This window comes from Podarcis gaigeae, assembly GCF_964106915.1.
Source record: "Podarcis gaigeae genome assembly, chromosome: 15".
Lineage (NCBI taxonomy): Eukaryota > Metazoa > Chordata > Lepidosauria > Squamata > Lacertidae > Podarcis > Podarcis gaigeae.
The window spans coordinates 20,920,785-20,941,144 of record NC_139692.1 but is presented as its reverse complement, the minus strand read 5'-3'; the positions used below and the strand labels follow the sequence as shown (position 1 = coordinate 20,941,144).

The following is a 20,360-nucleotide window of genomic DNA, read 5'->3' as shown; positions in this document are numbered from 1 at the left end:
TTAAAAATATATATAACAATAAATTATACTAGAAATGAAAGAGAAGAAACCTAACTAAAATTAGAACAAAAATTAAAAGTTTTGAAAAACTCCCTTTGGAAGAGGCTTCTAAAAATTGAATGATGTTGTTAATTGTTAAAGGTAAGGACTCAGGTAACCAGGCTTCTATGCTATAGTGTACTTAGCAGAATGGTTCAACTAGCCCTTACAGGGGGGTCTCTTGGCTAGCCAATCCTCTGTGTAACATTTAGTTCAAAAAGGGTCTCTGTAAGCAATTGAGTTACAAATGCTGAATAGAAATTCTAAGAATAATCTAAGCAAACAGTGTTGAACAGGTCCCATCATCTTTAAGCAGTCAAGCACTTGAGGAATTTTATGTTAAAACACTCTACTGCAATAGCATTTAATTTTTTATCAGTAAAAGAACACCCCATTTATTTTATTTTTATTTTGCCCTTCCCTGCTTCTTTCTTCAGAAGTATCCTTTTGGTCCAGTGAAAGAGCCTTTTCATGGTGTTCCTCGCCGGCCATGCAAATTGCATCTAAACAGACATCAAAGGATTTGCATGTACGCAAATCCCAGGCAAGCCATTTCAGAGGCATTGCCCCAAATTGTGGAGAAGGCCATTTCCGTCTGGCTCAGAATCAAGCTTGACCAGGAACAGCCCTTTGCAGTGGCTTCATTTGCAGATCGGAGCTCATGAAGGTTGATCATCCCGCCATAAAGTCCTGTCGAATACAGAGGTGGAAGTGATCACTCTTCGCCATGGAAACGGGTAGGTGTCATCGACGGCACACTCTCTTGATGAAAGTCGTGTGATGATTGTTACACAAAAGATCAATTACTGACAATTGAAAACATACATATTTATGTACTTATTCCTATAGACACAAGACAGAAAATGGGGCCCCAGACTGGGGTGATGCCTTTGAAGGATAGGTCCATGGTGAAGTTAAGAGCCTGATCATTTCATTCTTAATAGGGTAGCCTCAGGCAAGAAACTAGCCCTCAGGCTTAGTCCTATAAGAGCAGTATGGTAATGATGTCAATCTTTCCTACAGGGTTGTTATAGGGATTACTAAGATAATGGTACATTTTGGACAAATGTACAGTGGCTTAATAAGCTGAGATTTCCACTTTTGCCTATGCATGTAGCCCTTTTCTTTTGCCTCTGCAGCCTGAACCAAACGTGGACATCTTCAATTAAACATAGTTTCATCTTTTGTCCAAACTAGGAAACTGTGATTACCAACTTCAAGATTTTAAACCATGGTTTGAGATCCCGTCTTGTCCTAACCATAGTTTCTTTATCTGGACAAAATGAGAAACTGTGGTTAGCTGTAAATTTCTGCAGTTCATTCAGGTACAACACACAGAGAAGAGGGGAGAGGTCATGTATGTAAGCAAAAGGTTCCTGTCTGCAGATTTCAGCCTATTAATCCAATGTATGGTTGTTGAAATGCAGCCAATGTACTGTGTGAAGCATTTGAAAATGTGTTATGTAAATTCTACCTAGTATTTATTTATTTAGCAAAATTTAGATGTTGCTTGATTGTAACACAACCTCTAAGTGATTTAGAAGAATAAAACATTAGCATTATCAAGAAAAAGCAATCACTGAACATTTGGCAGACTGGAACCCACTAACTACGCACACAGGTTTATGACCAAAATCTGACACATTAATCTTCTGTTTCGGGGGGAGGAGATGGAAATGGGGGAAACTTAATGTTTTGTTCATATTTTGTTGAAAATCAATAAAAAAATCTATAAAAATATTTTATAAGAAAAAATTAAAAGACAAGGTATTATAATTTTTCAAAAGATAATTAAAATCAACACCAATATAAAGATAGATTAAAGCATATGTGATATTTTCTACATGTCTCTGGATAGGTTGCCTAAACTAAAATGTTTTAAGCAGGTGCCAAAAAAAAAAGAAAGCGAAGATGCCTGATTTCAATAGGCAGGGAGTTTCAGAGTGTAGCTGTTGCCACACTAAAAGATCAATTTCTTACAAGTGTGGAACAAATATTATTTGGCACCAGTAACAGTCCCAGTTCAGCGGGCATATATGGAGTAAGGCAATCCTGCAAATAAATGGTTATCTTCTTGATAGCTCAATTGGTTAGAGCATGGTGCTGATAACACCAAGGTCACAGGTTCGATCCCCAAATGGGACAGCTGAATATTCTTGCTTTGAACTAGATGATCCTTGGGGGTCCCTTCCAATTCTACAGTTCTGTGGTCTTTTGTGCCAACCAGGAGTGGGTGGTGGCGATTACCTGGCCTCCTATTACCAACAATGCCATGGCTTATCAGGAGGGGAAGGGATGAGTTTGCGGTGGTCCTAATGCACCTACAGAGGCACTGGATTGACTCTGCTGTGTGTTTGCACTGTGCCAATTTCGGTAAACTCAGCTCCGCCACTGACTGCTACTGGTACTGACCTTGTACATATTACAAGAATCTTATTAGATTACTCTGGACTCTCACTGGGCACTCAACACAACAACAAGGTGCTTCCGGGTGCATGTTTATTGTGAGATTGGCACTCCTCGTGCACGCAAGTTTTTTGCAATGATGTAATTGGCATCAAAACACCAGTCAATTAAAAATAAATAAAATCCTTATGTAATCCTGATTTACTCTTTCTGGGAGATATCCAAGAATTAAAAAAAAAAACCTCTGTTGCCAAAAACCTGACTGAAACATTTCAGTGACTCATTTACAAATCAAACCCTCATCTGGAAGCATCCTTTGACTCCAGTTATTAGCTTAGGGTGGCAGCAGCTTTGACCAAGTCTGCAGAGGTTCAGGGCATTTGATGTCTACAAATATATGCTTGCCTTTCCTAGGTATTGGTGCCAGAAGCTACCTGTGCTATAAAAGAAAAAGTAACATTTATTCCCAGTTTTTAAATATAACCAGGGCTTTTTCTTCAGCCGGAGCTCAGCTCTGGCACCTCTTTTTCTAGAAAAATAGCACTGAATATAACATATAATAAAGAAAAAAGCAGAGCAATTCAAACATACCTTTTTCAAATCCATAAGCCTGCCTTTGCCAACTTGGGATCTTGAGATATTTTGGACTATGACTCCCATCAGCCCCAGGCAGCATGGTCATTCTAGCTACGGCTGATGGGAATTGTAGTTCAAGATGGCTGAAGAGTACCATGTTGAGGAAGGCTGCTTTAGCTTAAAGAACAAACCATTTAAATCTCTGAATAGTATTGGTGGTAGTAGGGTAGATGAACCTTGTGCCCAAGGCTGTGTGCAGTGCACAGACTGCTATTATTATTATTCCCCTTTCAACATATATAAACACATAATGGAACATTAAACATTAAAAAAACCTCTCAATGCAGGGCTGGCTTCAGACATCTTCTAAAGGTTGTGTAGTTACTTATCTCCTTGGTTCAGGGGTTACAGTACTCCATAGCCTCCCAACATTTCTCTGGTGAAAATAGGGATGTCCTAGGTAAAAGCGGGACATTCCAGGACCAAATCAGAAACCAGGACAGCTTCTGTAAATCCGGGACTGTCCCTGGAAAAGAGGGACACTTGAAAGGTCTGACAGCCTAAGCGGGAAATTGGAGAAAGCTAGAAACAAGATGGTCAGCTACTTTTTTTCTTGTAGATGATCTCGGGACTCGTCCAGACCTCCGCCTAATGTGAGCTTTGAACACCTAGTACCTCCTTTAATTTACCCTCATCTGTGCAGTGTTCTCCTCTAAATACTTCTGTCCCACACTTTGTCCTGCTTAAAGCTGTAGACTCCCTATATGCAATCCACATAGCTCTCCTGTTTGGATTTTCAAGGTATGGGGAGACTCTGGATTTAAGGAGGAGAAAGAGCAGGGCAAAAGTAGTTGGAGGAGACTGCCACATGGATGATGAAGAGGAATTAAACGAGGCCCAAGGGGTTCACAATCCACATTCAGCCAAGGTATTTTATAGGCCCCCATTCTTGGGGGTGGGGTGGGGTGGAGGAGCTTCTGTTGAAGCTCCATCCCTTCCTAGCAAAACTAATCTGGCTGCCGCAATCCAGGTGAAACAAAAGCTCCAAATGCAAACCCACAAAAGGTCCGAATTTTGGAACAGCAAACCAGCACTGTAAAAGATCAAACAATTCCCCCGTAGGGCATGAATGTTTGTTTTAGCTCAGGAAATGCTCATCTTTGTTGTTTTCTAAAGGATTAAGCAGAGCACCACGCTCCCACCTGTAACATTTGACTAAAAGCTCTCTTCAGCCTGATGCAGGCTTCCATCACAGGTGCAGGCTCTTTCCATGGGCAGATCCCAATGGGGCAAATGGAAGAAAAGAGATCCTGCCTCATTATCCTGGGCTGGCTGGCACAGGGATGGGCACTCTCAAAAAGGTCAAAAACATACAAACAAATAGCCGGTTTAAAGGCACGGCTCAAGAGACATAATGAAGTGAACAATGGGCATTTTTGCGAGTGCGAAACGAAATCCTTTGTTGCAAAGGGCTGGCACACGGTTCTCTGCCCAAGGGGCAGTTGTTTGTAGGAAGAGGCTGCACCACTTAGCCAAGCTGAATGTTTTATTCATAGCACTAGAAATCACGGACATCCAATGAAGCCGAATGTTAGAGGATTTAGAACAGACAAAAGAAAACCCTTCTTCACACAGTGGAACTCACTCCCACAAGAGGGTACCAACAGCCACCAGACTGGAGGGCTTCATTTATTTTAATTTTTTTCCAATTTTTTAATAAGTTTTCCAAATTTATAACAAACAAAAAACATCAAAAATAAACATACAAACATTTATCCTAGCTATAACAGTTCCACTTTTGTTAACATTCTTGGGTGACTTCCTTGAATCCCCCTGGCTGAGTTTCCATATAAATCCTTGTAGCAGTTTTCCAAAACTATTTTCACATAAAATTTACTTAGTCAATTAACATCTTTCTTTCTTTTCATTTCAGCTTTTAACATAGTATTCTACACCATCACATATTTAAATCCTAGGCCTATCTGGTACTCGCAAGTAATTCTATTTAAGTTATCTTAAAATATTTAGCCAAGTAATCTTTGAATTTCTTCCATTCCTCTTGGTACTCCTCCTCCTCCTGGTCGCGGACTCTTCCGGTCAGGTCGGCTAACTGGAGGGCTTTAAAAGAGTGTTAGACAAATTCAATGGCTACTAGACGCAATCACCAGAGGTGGCTGGAAACTGCAGGTGGGGTGTATGCTCTTGTGCTCAGGGATGCTTAAGGGTTTCCCATGGGCATCTGGTTGGTCACTGTGATAACACGATGCTGAACTAAAAGAGCTCTGGCCTGCTCCAGTGGGCTCTTTTGTTATTATTACTATTGTTGTTGTTTAGTCGTTTAGTCGTGTCCATCTCTTCGTAACCCCATGGACCAGAGCACGCCAGGCATTTCTGTCTTCCACTGCCTCCCACAGTTTGGTCAAACTCATGCTAGTAGCTTCAACAACACTGTCCAACCACCTCGTCCTCTGTCGTCCCCTTCTCCTTGTGCCCTCCATCTTTCCCAGCATCAGGGACTTTTCCAGGAAGTCTTCTCTTCTCATGAGGTGGCCAAAGTATTGGAGCCTCAGCTTCAGGATCTGTCCTTCCAGTGAGCACTCAGGGCTGATTTCCTTCAGAATAGATAGGTTTGATCTTCTTGCAGTCCATGGGACTCTCAAGAGTCTCCTCCAGCACCATAATTCAAAAGCATCAATTCTTTGGCCTTCAGCCTTCTTTATGGTCTAGCTCTCACTTCCATACATCACTACTGGGAAAACCATTATTACTATTATTACTACTACTATTTTTATTAAATTTGTATATTGCCCTATAACCGTCAGTCTCAGGGTGGCTCACAACACAATTGTTACAGTATACAAAGCACAAAATACATAAGAAAAATAATCAAAACACAAAATACATAAGAAAAATAATCAAAACAAAAAGGCAGGCTCTTATCATGTTCATATTAGTTTCTGACTCCCACAGTTTTAACAATAGCTACAAGAAAAGGCACCCCATCTAAATTAGATTGCTGAAGCAAAGAAAGCTTGTGGGGAAACCAGAACTGAATTTATGTGTGAAAGGACCATGAGATGAGTTCTGGTCCTGAAAGCAAATTGCTGGGCTAAGTATGTGCACAGAGTATGGATGGGGGAGAAATCCAATATTGTTTGCATTTTAAAGAGACCCTACTAATTTAATCTCAGATCAATACATGAACCGAAACACAGCTATCCTCTGAAATTTGCAGTTGTCCAACCATTGTGCGCAAAAATGCATATAGGAAGGGAACCGTATGCACAAAAATATCTGCATTTGTGAAAACAATGTACTGAAGTACATTATATTAGGGAAAATAGTTGTAAAATGTGTATATTAGCCAAAATCGCACACAGGATGTTTATCGGAGAAAATTCACACTAAAATGCTGACAAATTTTCAGGAGGACTTTAAAAAAACAAAAATGCAAATTGCTGCAGAAATGTAAAGAACCAAATTTAAGAATGCAAAAAAGAGAAACCAAAACTAATGGACTCCTCCATCCCTACATGTGCTTTCTTTGGGGAAAAGGCTGTGCTGGCTGCAGCTTTTGGAAGCTGTAGTGCAAAACATCTGTAGGGCATCAGTTTGTTGGAGGCTGCATTGATCTCTGCCCTTCAGTCCACCAAAATCCATCAGGCTTCACCCCCTATGTTACCAAAACCGCCCAGGCTTTGTCCCTGTCCCTGCCCATTGATCAGGGAGTGGCGTCAATAGCATTGCCTTGTTTTATCCTCACAACGACCCTGCAAAGTAGACTGGACTACCTGGTGAATAACCTGGCTGAGTGGAGAACGTGTGGGCCTCCTCAATGATTAAGCATTGGGCTCAGAATGAAGTCCCTTTTGGGTGTCCTCCTCCCCGCTCATGGTTCTTTCTTTGGTTCAGTCCCTGCAGACTATGGCAAGCGGGTTTACCAAGGAGTCCGGGTCAAGCACACGGTGAAGGACCTGCTGGCTGAAAAGCGTTCAAGGCAGACCAGCAGCTCACGGCTGAACGTAAGTGCATGTTGAAGAGTGCAGTGTGATCTGGAGCAAGGATGCTGAACTGTAGGCTTGGGAGCCAAATGCGGCCTCTCTATCCGGCCCTCAGGAATCTCCCCAGGCTTCTAGGCCATGCCCCACACTGGCCCTGTGCCCTTCTTGAGTGCATTTGCTTGGATGAAGGATGGGGAGATGGAGGTGTGCATGTCTTGCATGGTTGCAGAAACCTCTGGCTTGCGTGTGGCTGGAATGTAACCAGCCATTGAACAGAGGTAAAAGTCACATCCATTGCTGCGACTCTGGCCTCACCCATGTCAAGGCTCTTCCCAGACAAAGGAATCCATGCACACAGCAGACAGTTAAGTATTTATTGTCAAATATAACACTTCTGCAGCTCTGCAGACCTACGTACACCAATCTAACAGCTAGGCAGCTATTTCCAGGTCCATGCTCCATGGAGCGGTTGCATCAACAGGAGACCCTTAACCAGTTTATGTATCTTCCCCTGATGGGCTGCACATACGCAAGCAGAGACTGTGCCTGCGTGGAAACTTCCTCTGCTCATCCCTTTTCATTTCCCTGCTGGTTCTGGAAGGCAGGGGTGCAGGAGGTGGGGAAGCACCTGGCCTTTCATTTGCCTGACCTGCCTCTTCCTCCGACCCATCCCGTGCTTCACCTTCCAGCTCTGAAGCTTTCCCTGCCTCTGATTCTTGCCTCCTGGCTAGTACAGGTCCCCACAAACCATTGCATCCCTCTTTTGAGTCTAGGCTCCAGTTAGCCCTGTCCTTGGTGTGCACTCATCAGCGTCTTGCTGGTCCCTGATATCTTTGGAAGTCTGAAAGAGGTACATACTGAAAGCAGATCTCAAAAAGCGCACTAATGCCAAAAGCTGGGTAATGATCAGTGCTGGTCTGCCTGCAAACCAGCAAGGCCACAGAACAAAGCTGAAACCTCTTTGGCTCTTTAGAATTGCCCTTTGCAGACTCTGGATCACAAGTGTTCCCCAGATGTTCTCCAAATGCTCAGAGATTCCCCAAATATCTGAAATCTGTATTTGATGTTCAATGGTATTTGATGTCAGCATTTGACAGTTGAAGTACGGCAGCATTTGACAGCCGACATGCGGTGGCATTTCATACTTTACATTGATGGATGTCTCATACTTGATGTTGATGTTTCATACTTGATACTGATGGCACAAACATCATTTAGTCATCTGGCATCATGCAATGACATACAGAATGTGACAGGGTGTGATAGCTAACACGCAGCGGCATTTAGTATATTACCACTTCTTAGGCGATTTCATATTTGAGGGCTGACAAAACAATGATGAGTTGCCAGCAAAGCCACATGTCTTTCAAGTCTTGGGTAAAAATTCACCTTCAAAAACATTAAGAGGATTTAAAGATATACAGATCCAAAATCTGAATGACAAAATCAAGCTTAGAAGTTAGAACTATCCTGCAAGGTAGGTCTCCACATTTTGCAGATGTGGAGCTGAGGTTAGGAATGTCAGAGAATTTGGAAGAAAATGGGAGTATACCTGTATACATTGTTCAGCCTGGCCACTGAGGTCCAGCTCCGAGGGCCTTCTGGCAGTTCCCTCACTGTGAGAAGTGAGGTTACAAGGAAACCAGGCAGAGGGCCTTCTCGGTAGTAGTGCCTGCCATGTGGAACGCCCTCTCATCAGATGTTGAGGAAATAAACAACTCTCTGACTTTTATAAGACATCTGAAGGCAGCCCTGTATAGGGAAGTTTTTAACGTATGATGCTTTACTGTGTTTGATTTTTTAATTTGCTGGAAGCTGCCCAGAGTGGCTGGGGCAACCCGGTCAGATGGGCAGCATATAAATACTAAATTGTTATTCTTCTTCTTATTATTATTATTATTATTGAGGAAATTGCCAAAGTTTGCTTATATGGCACATATTTGGAGCAGAAACAAATCCATAGTTATGAGTATTACTGTTGCTGTTTGTTTCAGTTTGATAAAATACGTAATTGATTACATACCCCATTTGCATTATGCTTCCTTTGCATAGGAATGAACGGGGTGGAATAATGTTAATGGAAACATAATTTACGCAGTTAATCATCTCAGTTATGTATATTCGCCACAGGGGGCAGTGAGGTGAATAGGGTGGTTCTTGGTGGCAGGTGAACTGTGGCTGAAGGGAAACAGTGCTGTGTATGATGGATACAGGGCAAGACAGAAAACAATGCCTTCTTGCATCCCTAGCTGAGGCTGAGAGAATAACAGCTCGCCTAAGGATGCTGAGTGGGTGGCTGTAGGGCATCAGCAAACAGCGAAGCAAAGACCTCTTGGTTCACAGCCAGATCTGCCTCTCAGAGTCAATACACTCCGGCAGCTATCAATGGGCCCATTCAACCCAATCCAAAAGCTACAGTGTGGGAACAAACTTCCTTGTTTGCACAGAGCCCAGGCGGCACTCTGGTCAGTCTCGCAACAGTGTTGTCACAGTTGTCGCAAAACAGATACTATAACCCTGAAAGCAAACAGCAGGTGAGTGGGGGTGATTCGGCCAGCTGATGAGGAAGGAGCTTGCCTTTCCTTGGAACTGATATTTAGTGCACCCAAAACTCTGATTTGCCAAAGCAAAACAAAAAAGCAAAAACAAAACTTTTCATGGGCAGATGATTCTAGACCTGTCTGTGGAGAAAAAGGGTGGGGCTCAGCAGATGGCCTCTTGTCTAAATGAACCATCAACACTGTTGGGATTTTGAAGTCCTGGCTCTTACCTGACAATCACGAGAGGCACAATTTGCATGGTGATGATATATGCGCTGTTTGCATTTTTTATTTCCCAGGAGGGTAGACTTGGGCTTCATGTGTGCCGTGGATCAACAGGGGTTAGCCAGGGGCAGTGGCGTAGCGTGTGTTGCCAGCACCCGGGGCAAGGCAAGTATCCTTGGCTGCACCTGCCAATAGGTTGCAACGGACAGGCAATGGCTCGGCAACCTACCTGAGTGGCAGCCGCAGCACCCCATGAGTGTTGAGTATGGCAGAGAGTGGGATTGGAGATTGGTTGGGAATGGGTATCTTTCTAAAGCACCTTTTCCCAGATCCTCTCCTCAGTCCGCTGGGAGATTTTCTGTGTGATGGGGAGGGTACGCTATTTTTTAAATTTGTCATCCCTTCTTTCTTCTGAAATTTTGCGCTCCTAATAATTTTGTGCCCAGGGCAACTGCCCCCGTGGCCTCACCCATGGTATGCCAGTGGACAGAGGATTCATTTAGGAAAAGCAGTCCCTTACAAAACGCCACTCACATTTCAGGCCACACATTCTCCTCCTCCTTCTCCATATCTGGCCCTTTCTGCACATCTCTGGCTCTGCGCATCATTTTCTTTTGGAAATGGGACTTGATAGTATAAAACTATCAACTAAAAAGGGTTTTCCCACTGTAAATCCTTCAGGACAGGCATCTGTTGCCCCTTCATAGTTTGTAAAGTACCATGTGCTGCTATATAAAGCAGCTGCAACAACAATATCCTATCGTCTCCTTCCAACTGTAAACTCAGCGGGTGAGTGCCAACTGCCCTATAGTTAAGGATGGGTGAACCTGTCAAATTCAGTTTCTCATTTTTCCAAATTTAAGTTCTGTTTTCCACATCTCCGCGTTACTTTGAGAATAATTTTACAAAGTCTTCATGAAAATTCATCAGCGTTTCAGTCCAAAAATTCTCCTAATACGCACACAAACACCCCCCTCTTTGTATGCAATTTTGCCGAATACACACATTTTTGCAAAGTGATGTCCCCAAATATACAGCATTTTTGTATGTTACCTGCACCAGCATATGTAGTTTTTGGCACCCCCCCTCCCCAATAGAGACATTACTAGGCTGGAGAACTGCATTGCAACATTTGGAAAATTGTGAATTCTCAAGGGTGGCTGTGTTTCTGTTCACCTATTGATTTAGGAAGTGCAAATTTGGAGGATTTGCCTCAAAATGGAAACTTGATTGAATTTTCCATCTTTCTCCACTTGTAGCCAAAACAGGGAAAAGCAAGAGGAATGTACCAGCATGTTCAGGAGAACCCAGAAATTTGCAGTTCTAAAAATAAAAGAAGGGCAAACCTAAAGGTCAAACAAACAAACAAGCTCTAAAAAGAGAGGGATGGCCAGTGACCACAGAATGTTGTCTGTCTGTTTGGGGAATGAAGGAGAAAAATGGGGGATGGAATGAAGTTTCCTGAAAGGGGATATGGTTTCCCAGCTGGAATCCTGAACAGCAGCATTCAAGTCAGTAACATTCTGTTGCAGACCTCTACCTATTGATTCTTTTATAATTTTACATTCTTGTGATGTTTTAAGATTTTAACTGTACATTGGCATTATATTTTTCTTATGGGTAGGGCTTTTTTGCCCAGCCAGAACTCACTGGAACTGAGTTCTGTCACCTCTTTGGTGCCTTCTGGCACCTTTGTAGCATTGCGGTGGCAGGAGAAGAAAAGCTTTTTTTAAAAAAGGTCCTCTCTCTAAAAGCTCAACCACTTGGGTTGGCCGTTACGCCATTCCACCTCTTTTTCTAGGAAAAAAGCCCTGCTTATAAATTACCATTTTGTAAATATTGTTATAAAATAAACAATACTTATTGTGCAGTCATTTGTGCTAGAATATCCCAGACGTCACTAAATGCAAACCAGAGAGAATAATAACTATTTCTAGAATTTGCAAATGCTCCTTTTTAAACACTCAGGGCAATTCCAGACTCTCAATATTTTCAAATGGGATTCAATCACATACCAGCATATTGAGGTTGTGCAGTTTTAAATTATTATTATTATTATTATTATTATTAATACCCTGCTCATCTGGCTGGGTTTCCCCAGCCACTCTGGGCAGCTTCCAACAGAACACTAAAACACTACCTTATAGGGAGGTTTTGTGCAACAAACCCACTTCCCCAAAAGATCGGACTTGTTCTGCATATGATCTTTAAGAATTCTTGGAGAACAGGTGGGGTCCCTGCAGGCTGCAGGTGGGCAAATGTTGTCCACATCTTCATAAGTGGGGGGGGGGGAGACCCAGGTAACTACCAACTGGTGAGCTTGGCATTGATACTGAGAAAGGTTCTAGAACAGATCATTCAACGGTCGGTCTGTGAGCACTTAGAAAAGGATGCTGTGGTTACCAAGATGCAGAATGGGTTTCTCAAAAACAAGTCATGCCAGACGAATTTCATTTTTTAAAAATGGAGTTACAAGCTTGGTAGATCAGAGGAATACTGTGATTGTAGTGTATCTTGGTATCAAAGCATCTTGATTTCAGTAAGGCTTTTGACAAAGTCTCCCTTGGTATTCTTGCAGAGAAGCTGGTAAAATGTGGACTGGATGAGATAACTGTTAGGTGGATTTGTAGCTGGTTGAATGACTGGACCCATCAGGTGGCTCCACACTGCCAGTGATTTTGAGGAGTCGTTGGCTACAGACATCCCTGCCCCAGTACTGAAGGTCCCTATCTTAGGGAGCTTGCATTGCTGGAGAGCTCCTGTCAGCCAGAGCCAATAATACTCAGCTAGGTGAACCAATGTTTTGAGTCAGTGGTAGGCAGATTGGTAGGTAACCTAATGAGCCCCCCAGAGTGATGACGTGAATCGGTTTTTCCAAAACAATCCCTGGGATGGTGTCAGTTTCGACCTGCTGATGGAATATTGCATCGCTTCCCCCCTGCCCTGTGGTTTGTAACTACGGCAAGATCCAATGAGCTCATTTCCATGGAAGAGCACATGGCCAGGTGGGAAGCTGAGCGTTGTTAACCCGAAGGAAGTCTTGACACTGGCAAATTTTAATTCAAATCCAAACCTCTAAATTTGGTTGCTTGCCATGTCAGGAACTTCCTATTTGCACTATGCAAACTGGAAGGAGGTTCAAAGCCAATGGGAGCACTTCCTACGCACTGCAATAGTCTTGTTTTTAGTGGAGGATGGAGGTTTGGGCGAGAATGAAGTGGCCCAGTTTGTATTGAGAGAAGGGAGCTCTCTCACACATCAGCCTTTGCAAACCTAGTAGTGACTTCCAGATGTTTTTGGACTGCAACTCCCACCAGCTCCAGCTACCTGGGGACCAGGTTGGCATAGTTTGTCCTGCATCACTGCCTTGTCACTAAGTTTATGCTAGCACTTCAAGCTTGCGTCACTGGCCCCAGAATTTCACTGGGATTCCCAAGGTATTACCCAGTCAAACCTGGTAAACGTGAGAGGGAAATTATTAAGATTTCAACACCTTGCTCTTTTTCCTTTCAGGGAAGTCTTGCCACAACACAGTCGTCATTTGTCCCACTGGCAGGTGAGTATATTCCTTCCTCTAAAGAGCCCATGGGGACATAGATGGGTTGTGCTGGTTTGTCTTTCTTGAAACAACTCAGTGAGCATGAGATGCCATAGACGTGTGTGAGTGAGAGAGAGAGAGAGAGAGAGAGAGACTGAGTGACTGAGATGGTTAAACATCTCCAAAAAAATCTCCTGGTCACGATTAGTGGGAGAGAAATAATTTTAAAGGGAATGCTAAAGAAGGGAAAGAGAAGGGTTAAAGTGATAGAGTTGATTTCTAAAGAAGCAAGATGGACCGTAGAGAAATCTGTGGCTTGCGCAATTTAGGAACTGACTATAGGGTATTCAACTAAGTTTTACTCAGAGTAAAAAGGTAAAGGTAAAGGTACCCCTGACCATTAGGTCCAGTGATGGACGACTCTGGGATTGCGGTGCTCATCTTGCTCTATAGGCCGAGGGAGCCGGCGTTTGTCCACAGACAGCTTCTGGGTCATGTGGCCAGCATGACAAAACAACCAGAGCACTACACGGAAATGCCGTTTACCTTCCCACCGGAGCGGTACCTATTTCTCTACTTGCACTTTGACCTGCTTTCGAACTGCTAGGTGGGCAGGAGCAGGGACCGAGCAAAGGGAGCTCACCCCGTCATGGGGATTCGAACCACCAACCTTCCGATCGGCAAGCCCTAGGCTCAGTGGTTTAGACCACAGCACCACCCGCGTCCCCTTTACTCAGAGTAGATCTATTTAAATTAATGGACCGAACTTACTCATGCTCATTAATGGCAGCTCTGAGTAAAACATAGCTGAATGCTGCTCAGAGCAATACAGGCAAGAATTGGCCACAACAGCTGTGCAATAGGCCATTGACTAGTGGAATAATTGTATGGCTATTCAACTGAGTTTAGGGGGTCTAAACATAGCTGTCAACGTTTTCCTTTTTTAAGGGAAATTCACTTATTCTGAATAGGATTCCTCACAAGAAAAGGGAAAAGTTGACAGTTATGGGCCTAAAGCAACCTGGAAATTCTGAACTATGGGCAGGGTGGGAAACCATTAAAGCTGAAAGCATTAGATGGGGGATGTTTTGAGCAGAAAAACGAGTGAACAAAGTGTGGCTAATTCATAATAAATGTGCAGCATGGAAGCAGCCAGAGTGTTTCTTCATTCACAACGACTGTTTTTACCTCTATGCAAATGCAATCAGTTGTTCATCTCAACCTTAATACAATTAATCAGCTGTGATTACTTTAATGGGGTGGCAGCTCAAACGTTAGTGTGTGTATTGATATGCTGTGTCTATCCCCACGTCAACTCACTTCTGGTGCTATGGTAACTGATTTCTCCACTGCCAATAGGTTCTTCTGCTATGTCTGGTTACTATGGCATCCGAAGATCCCTAATGGCAGATGTGGATTTACAAAACAATAAGCAGATCTCAAGTGACACTTCCTCTCTCATAGCAAAGCCATTTGCGTATGAATCACCGGCAGTTCAGGGATATCCTTCGCTTCTAGACACCCATTTCATTGACCAATATACCGACCACCGAACTGCATCTGTCACCTCTGGAGCCTCATCCCTCTTTAGTGCCTCATCGCCACTGACGTCGGTCATGCCAACCTTCCCAAGCGACTCGGCACATTTTTTAAGTGTAAGTACCTAAGATAGAACACACTAGGCCCATTAAGCTGGATCAAGCCCAAAGGCCTATCTAGTCCAGCCTCCTGTTCTCACAGTGGCCAACCTGGAACCAGTGTGGTGTAGTGGTTAAGAGCGGTAGACCCATAATCTGGTGAACCGGGTTCGCTTCCCCGCTCCTCCACATGCAGCTGCTGGGTGACCTTGGGCTAGTCACACTTCTTTGAAGTCTCTCAGCCCCACTCACCTCACAGAGTGTTTGTTGTGGGAGAGGAAGGGAAAGGAGATTTTTAGCCGCTTTGAGACTCATTCGGGTAGTGATAAAGCGGGATATCAACTCCAAACTCCTCCTCCTCCTCCTCTTCTTCTTCTTCTTCTTCTTCTTCTTCTTCTTCTTCCACTGGGGAACCCCCAAGCAGGACTTGAGTGCAGCAGTTTGCTCCCCACTTGAGATTCCCAGCAATTGGTCTCCAGAGGCATACTGCCTCGGACAGTGCAGGTAGAAAAGAACCATCATAGCTAGTAGCCATTGACCTACCTAGCAGATTCTTCTATCCAAGAGCTTAAGAAGAACCCTGGTGGATCAGGCCAAAGGCCAATCAATCAATCAATCAATCAAATTTATACCCTCCCCATCTGGCTGATCCTCCCCAGCCATTTTGGGCGGCCCCCAACAAAATATTAAAAACACGATAAAACATCAAACATTAAAAACTTCCCTAAACAGGGCTACCTTCAGATGTCTTCAAAAAGTCAGGTACTTGTTTATTTCCTTGACATCTGATGGTAGAGCACCAATACTGAGAAAGCTCTCTGCCTGGTTCCCTGTAACCTTACTTCTCACAATGAGGGAACTCCCAGAAAGCCCTCGGAGACAGACCTCAGTCGATGGGGATGGAGATGCTCCTTCAGGTATACTGGACTGAGGCTGTGTAGGGCTTTAAAGGTCACACTAACAGATTGAATTTTGTGCTCAGAAACATACTGGGGGCCAATGTAGGTCTTTCGGGACTGGTGTTATATGGTCTTGGCAGCCACTCCCAGTCACCAGTCTAGTTGCTGCATTCTGGATTAGTTGTAGTTTCTGGGTCACCTTCAAAGATAGTCCCACGTAGAGCGCATTGCAGTAGTCTATCTAGTCACCATTCTGTTCTCACAGGGGCCAACCATATTCCCATTATGGGAAGCCCTCGTGCAGGACCCTGATGTGTCCCTGCAACAGTTAACTCTCTCATGTATGCACACACAAAGAAATAAATGGAGACTATCTAGGGAAGGCCTTATCATGCCTCCCTGCCCAAGCTGCTACCTGTAACTCTGCAGGGAGGTTTGCTTCTTGACCCCCTTTCTAAGCTGTGGGCCATTTTCTTCCTTGCAGAGAGACTCCTGGGAACAGGCCATGCCTGACAGCATTGGCCAATCGGATGTGTGTCCTCCCGACTCCCTTCAAGCACCTTCCATCACTGCTGGCTGCCTCTCCTCTCATGAGCCGGGAGTTTCCTCCCAGTACAGAAATCCCAGCTGGAATTCGCCCATCTCTGGGACTCAGTCCTACTCTTTCCATGCTCTGGACGATGTCCACTACGCAGCCGGCTACTCTGCTGCGTCTCCCTACCCATTCTCATCTTTTATGTCCAGTGTGGCCAGTGACCTGACTCCCAAGGTGCTCCAGACCTCTTCAGAGGAGTCTTCAGACACAGCCCCTCTCCCTGACAACAGCTCCCTCTGGCCAAAGGAAGATGGCAGCCCCCTTTGGGGGTCGTACGAATGTCGAAGGACTTACTAAACCAAAGAGACTCACGACAGAGAGGCAAACATAAGCTCCTCTGGTTTTATTTAAAGAACTGCGTAAAGGGTTCTGACCATCTTGAGAGAGCCTTTGTGGTGTAGTGGTTGGAGTGTTGGCCTATGAACTGAGAGGTTCAAATCCCCACTCAGCCATGAAGCTTGTGGGGTGACCTTTGGCTCGTCACAATCTCTCAGCCCAACCTACCTCACAGGGTTGTTGTGAGGATAAACTGGAAGAGAACCATGCATGTCACATTGAGTACCTTGGAGGAAAGGTAGGATATATATGTAATCAATCGAAGATGTGGGTGGACTTTAGGCTTACGGGATCTGTTTTGGTTTTTGCTGCCAGTATGCCAACTGGGGCTCAGTGCAAAATTGTGGCTCAGCTGAGTGAGTATTCTTGAATAAAAAAAAAATTCCAGTAGCACCTTAGAGACTAAGTTTGTTATTGGTATGAGCTTTTGTGTGCATGTACACTTCTTCAGATACCGAAAGCTCATACCAATAACAAACTTAGTTGGCCTCTAAGGTGCTACTGGAAGGATGCTTTTTTATTTTGTTTCGACTACGGCAGACCAACATGGCTACCTACCTGTAACTATTCTTGAATAATTGAGGAACATGGTGCCCCTAGGCACATGCTGAAGCCAAGAATGCATGATCAGAACTAGAACCAAGCCTGCACAAAAATCCACTCCTTGTTTCCCCCCAAACATTCTTTTCAGCAACCTGGGGACATTTTTAAAATGTTGCTGCTCTTAAGACAGCTGGCCTTGCCAATCTACTGCCGGTTTCCCAGAGATCTACCTTCTGCTCATCCCTAGACTAAAGCTGCACACACAGAAAAACTCCACACTTATCAACAACCAGCCAGTATCATCTAGATTCTAAGGCCCCATCTGCACTACACATTTACAGCAGTATCATAACCATTTTAAACAAGCTTCCCCTAAAGAATCTTGGGAAGTGTACAGTAGTTTGTTAAGGGCGCCGAAAACAATTGGGAGACCTCTGTTCCCCTCAGAGAGCTCCAATTCCCAGAGTTCCCTGGAAAGTGGGATTAGTTGTTGCAGCACAATTCTACGAAGGCTAGCAAACGAAGATATTCAGGAGAGCTCACCCATACATGCCAGTCTCCCCTTGATGGTGCAAGAGTCTCTGTTCATCACAGGCTTGTTAGCTAGGGTTGTGCAGAAGCAAAAATAAAAAATAGAAATCCAAGAAACTGGAATTATTCTCCACATCTGCCTTCTCCAACCTATTCTGCCCACCACACCCGTTTGGGATCCGTTTGGTAGGATGCTGATATTGAGCAGGCAAGACTGAGATCATGCAGGAGATCATCTCTGGATGGTTTTGACTCTGCATGAAGAAAAAGAAAGGGGAAATGCAAGATTCAATCATATGCTGACAGATTCAGGTTGCACGATTATAGTTCGTTGAGAGGTGTTCTGCACACATACCCACGTCTGCCCAGAAACAGACCTTTCGCAATCAGGAAAGTGGTGGGGGAAAGCACGGCAAAGTGTGGGGTGGCACTTCCTTGATGCTATCCGAAAACAAAGCAGAATAATGTTCAATGGTGATGGTCCAGCCTTCTCTTCCTGCAAACAAATCAGGGCAAATACTCAAGGAGCGATGCTGCAGGAGAAACTGTGGACTTCTTCTGAAAATATTTCCTAGCCGCCAGGGGGTGCTGTGCACACACCATGAAACCTCTGCCTGCATTTTGCCATCATTCAAAGCATGAAAAGAGCACCAACCTTGCATTGCAGCACTAGTGTAACGACAGCTGGTTTGCTCTGCTCTGTTCTGCTATAAAAAATCATTTGCATGCCAAAAACCATTTTCTCCTTTTGGGTCATAGAACTCGGAGAGAACCAATAGGTCGCCTCCTGTCCAGTTCCCTGGGTTTCAGGCCACACTCATAATATGAATCCCCACAACTTGAACCCTTTGAATGGATGATTTTTTTCAATTTTGGTTTCTCATTTTTCCAGTTTTAAGTTCAGACCTTCATGTTCCTTCATCGGTTTGTGAGTAGTTTTGTTTTTTTAAGTCCTCATTAAAACCCAACATTTTAGTGCAAATTTCTCCTAGTACGCCATTTTTCCTGACATGCACATTTTTGCAAACAATTTCCCACAACGTAAAGCTTTTAAATGTTATTTTCACTAATATATAGGCAGTTTAATGTACATTTCCCCCTAATAGAGGCACTTTTGTACACATTACTGGGTTGGATAACTGTTTTACAAAATTCAGAGAAGAAAAGCTGTGTTTCAGTTTGCAAACAGTTTCAGAAAATGCTAATTAAGGAGGGTCACATCAATTCAGAGCCAAACCAAATTTCTTCCCTTTTTTTACCCAATAATTATTAATTAATTAAATTATTGCTTTCATTCTTAGATTTGTTAATCGCTTGCTACCAGACGTTCTCCAAGTGATTTACAATACTGTTCAAAACACAAATATATTGATAATACCAGAAAACAATGTGTGTGTGTGGGGGGGAAACAAACTCCATAATCGTCACAACAAGTTTTGGCAGCACAGAATAACAAGCAGTATCATCCTAAGTCTATCAAAAGCCTGGAGAAAAAAAAATGCAAGTATTTACCAGGTGCTGATAGAATGTATTTGCAGTCAGGCAGACCTCACTGGGGAGAGCATTCCACAAATAAGGAGCCAACACTGAAAAGGCCTTATCAACAGCCTCTGATTCTCCCTCGGACGTGGGACCTGGAGAAGGGCATGAGATGGTGATCTAAGGGCCTGCGTGGGAGAAGCATTCTAGAAAATATTGGTGTCCCACGCAATGAGTAGCTTTAAATATCAAAACAAGCACTTTGAATTGGGCTCGCAAGAGGCAGCCAGTATAGCTGGAACAGAAAATTGATGTTATATTATCTGTTCATCTGAAACCTGTCAACAGGCAACCACATTTTGCATGAGCTTCCAAGCTTGTTTTTCTATCACATTCACATTCTGTCACATTGACCAACCAAATGCATGGCATTCCCAAATATGATCACCAGGTGGTGGTGTTTGCGCATATACCCACCCACCCCTGGCTTTCCTTGGAAACTTGCTGATGATGGTGGGGCTCTCAATATATAAGCACCCCACATGAACGATGCATTCTGGGATATATCCCAGAATCCTCTGCTGGGATTCTCTGCTGCCACACTGCTTCTGTGGCAAATGAAAGAGACTTTATCCTCAGTGGATAAAGCCAATGTGAGAATATTTCTCTGAGGATAGAAAGTGTCTAAAACTAACAGTATAGCATGTTAATTCAGAAATTTAAACTCACACAATAGGCATTTTTGATCTATTTTTCACAGCCCAGCTGTAAAATCATATATATATGATTTTAGATGACGAGTGAGACCTCGTCGAAACGTCGCCTAGACACCCCAACTTTTACACGGGATGACACCCGAGGACACCAAAACCTGCATATATATATATATATATATATATATATATGAATGAAAATAGCTCTTTTCTGCTGTCAAACATCCACACACTGTCACAAGGGAGGCTCAAAAGCAGGGGAAATGTTTCCTTTCACCAAAATATCAACTAAGAGAGAGAGA

The 20,360-nt window shown here is 43.6% G+C and overlaps 1 protein-coding gene across 2 annotated transcripts; it reads left to right on the top strand.

Annotated features, from left to right (window-relative positions):
- Positions 1-156: 156 nt before the first annotated feature.
- POU2AF2 (POU class 2 homeobox associating factor 2) lies at positions 157-17,168 on the top strand. Of its 2 annotated transcripts, XM_083714125.1 has the most exons (5): positions 157-776; positions 6,934-7,043; positions 13,301-13,343; positions 14,685-14,980; positions 16,346-17,168. In XM_083714125.1, the coding sequence occupies exons 1-5, from the start codon at positions 767-769 to the stop codon at positions 16,751-16,753; spliced, it is 867 nt and encodes a 288-aa protein (XP_083570251.1). In that variant the 5' UTR covers positions 157-766; the 3' UTR covers positions 16,754-17,168. The 2 variants fall into 2 exon arrangements, with proteins under 2 accessions (XP_083570251.1, XP_083570252.1); XM_083714126.1 differs by lacking the exon at positions 157-776 and having other exon boundaries at positions 6,428-7,043; positions 14,790-14,980.
- Positions 17,169-20,360: the final 3,192 nt, after the last annotated feature.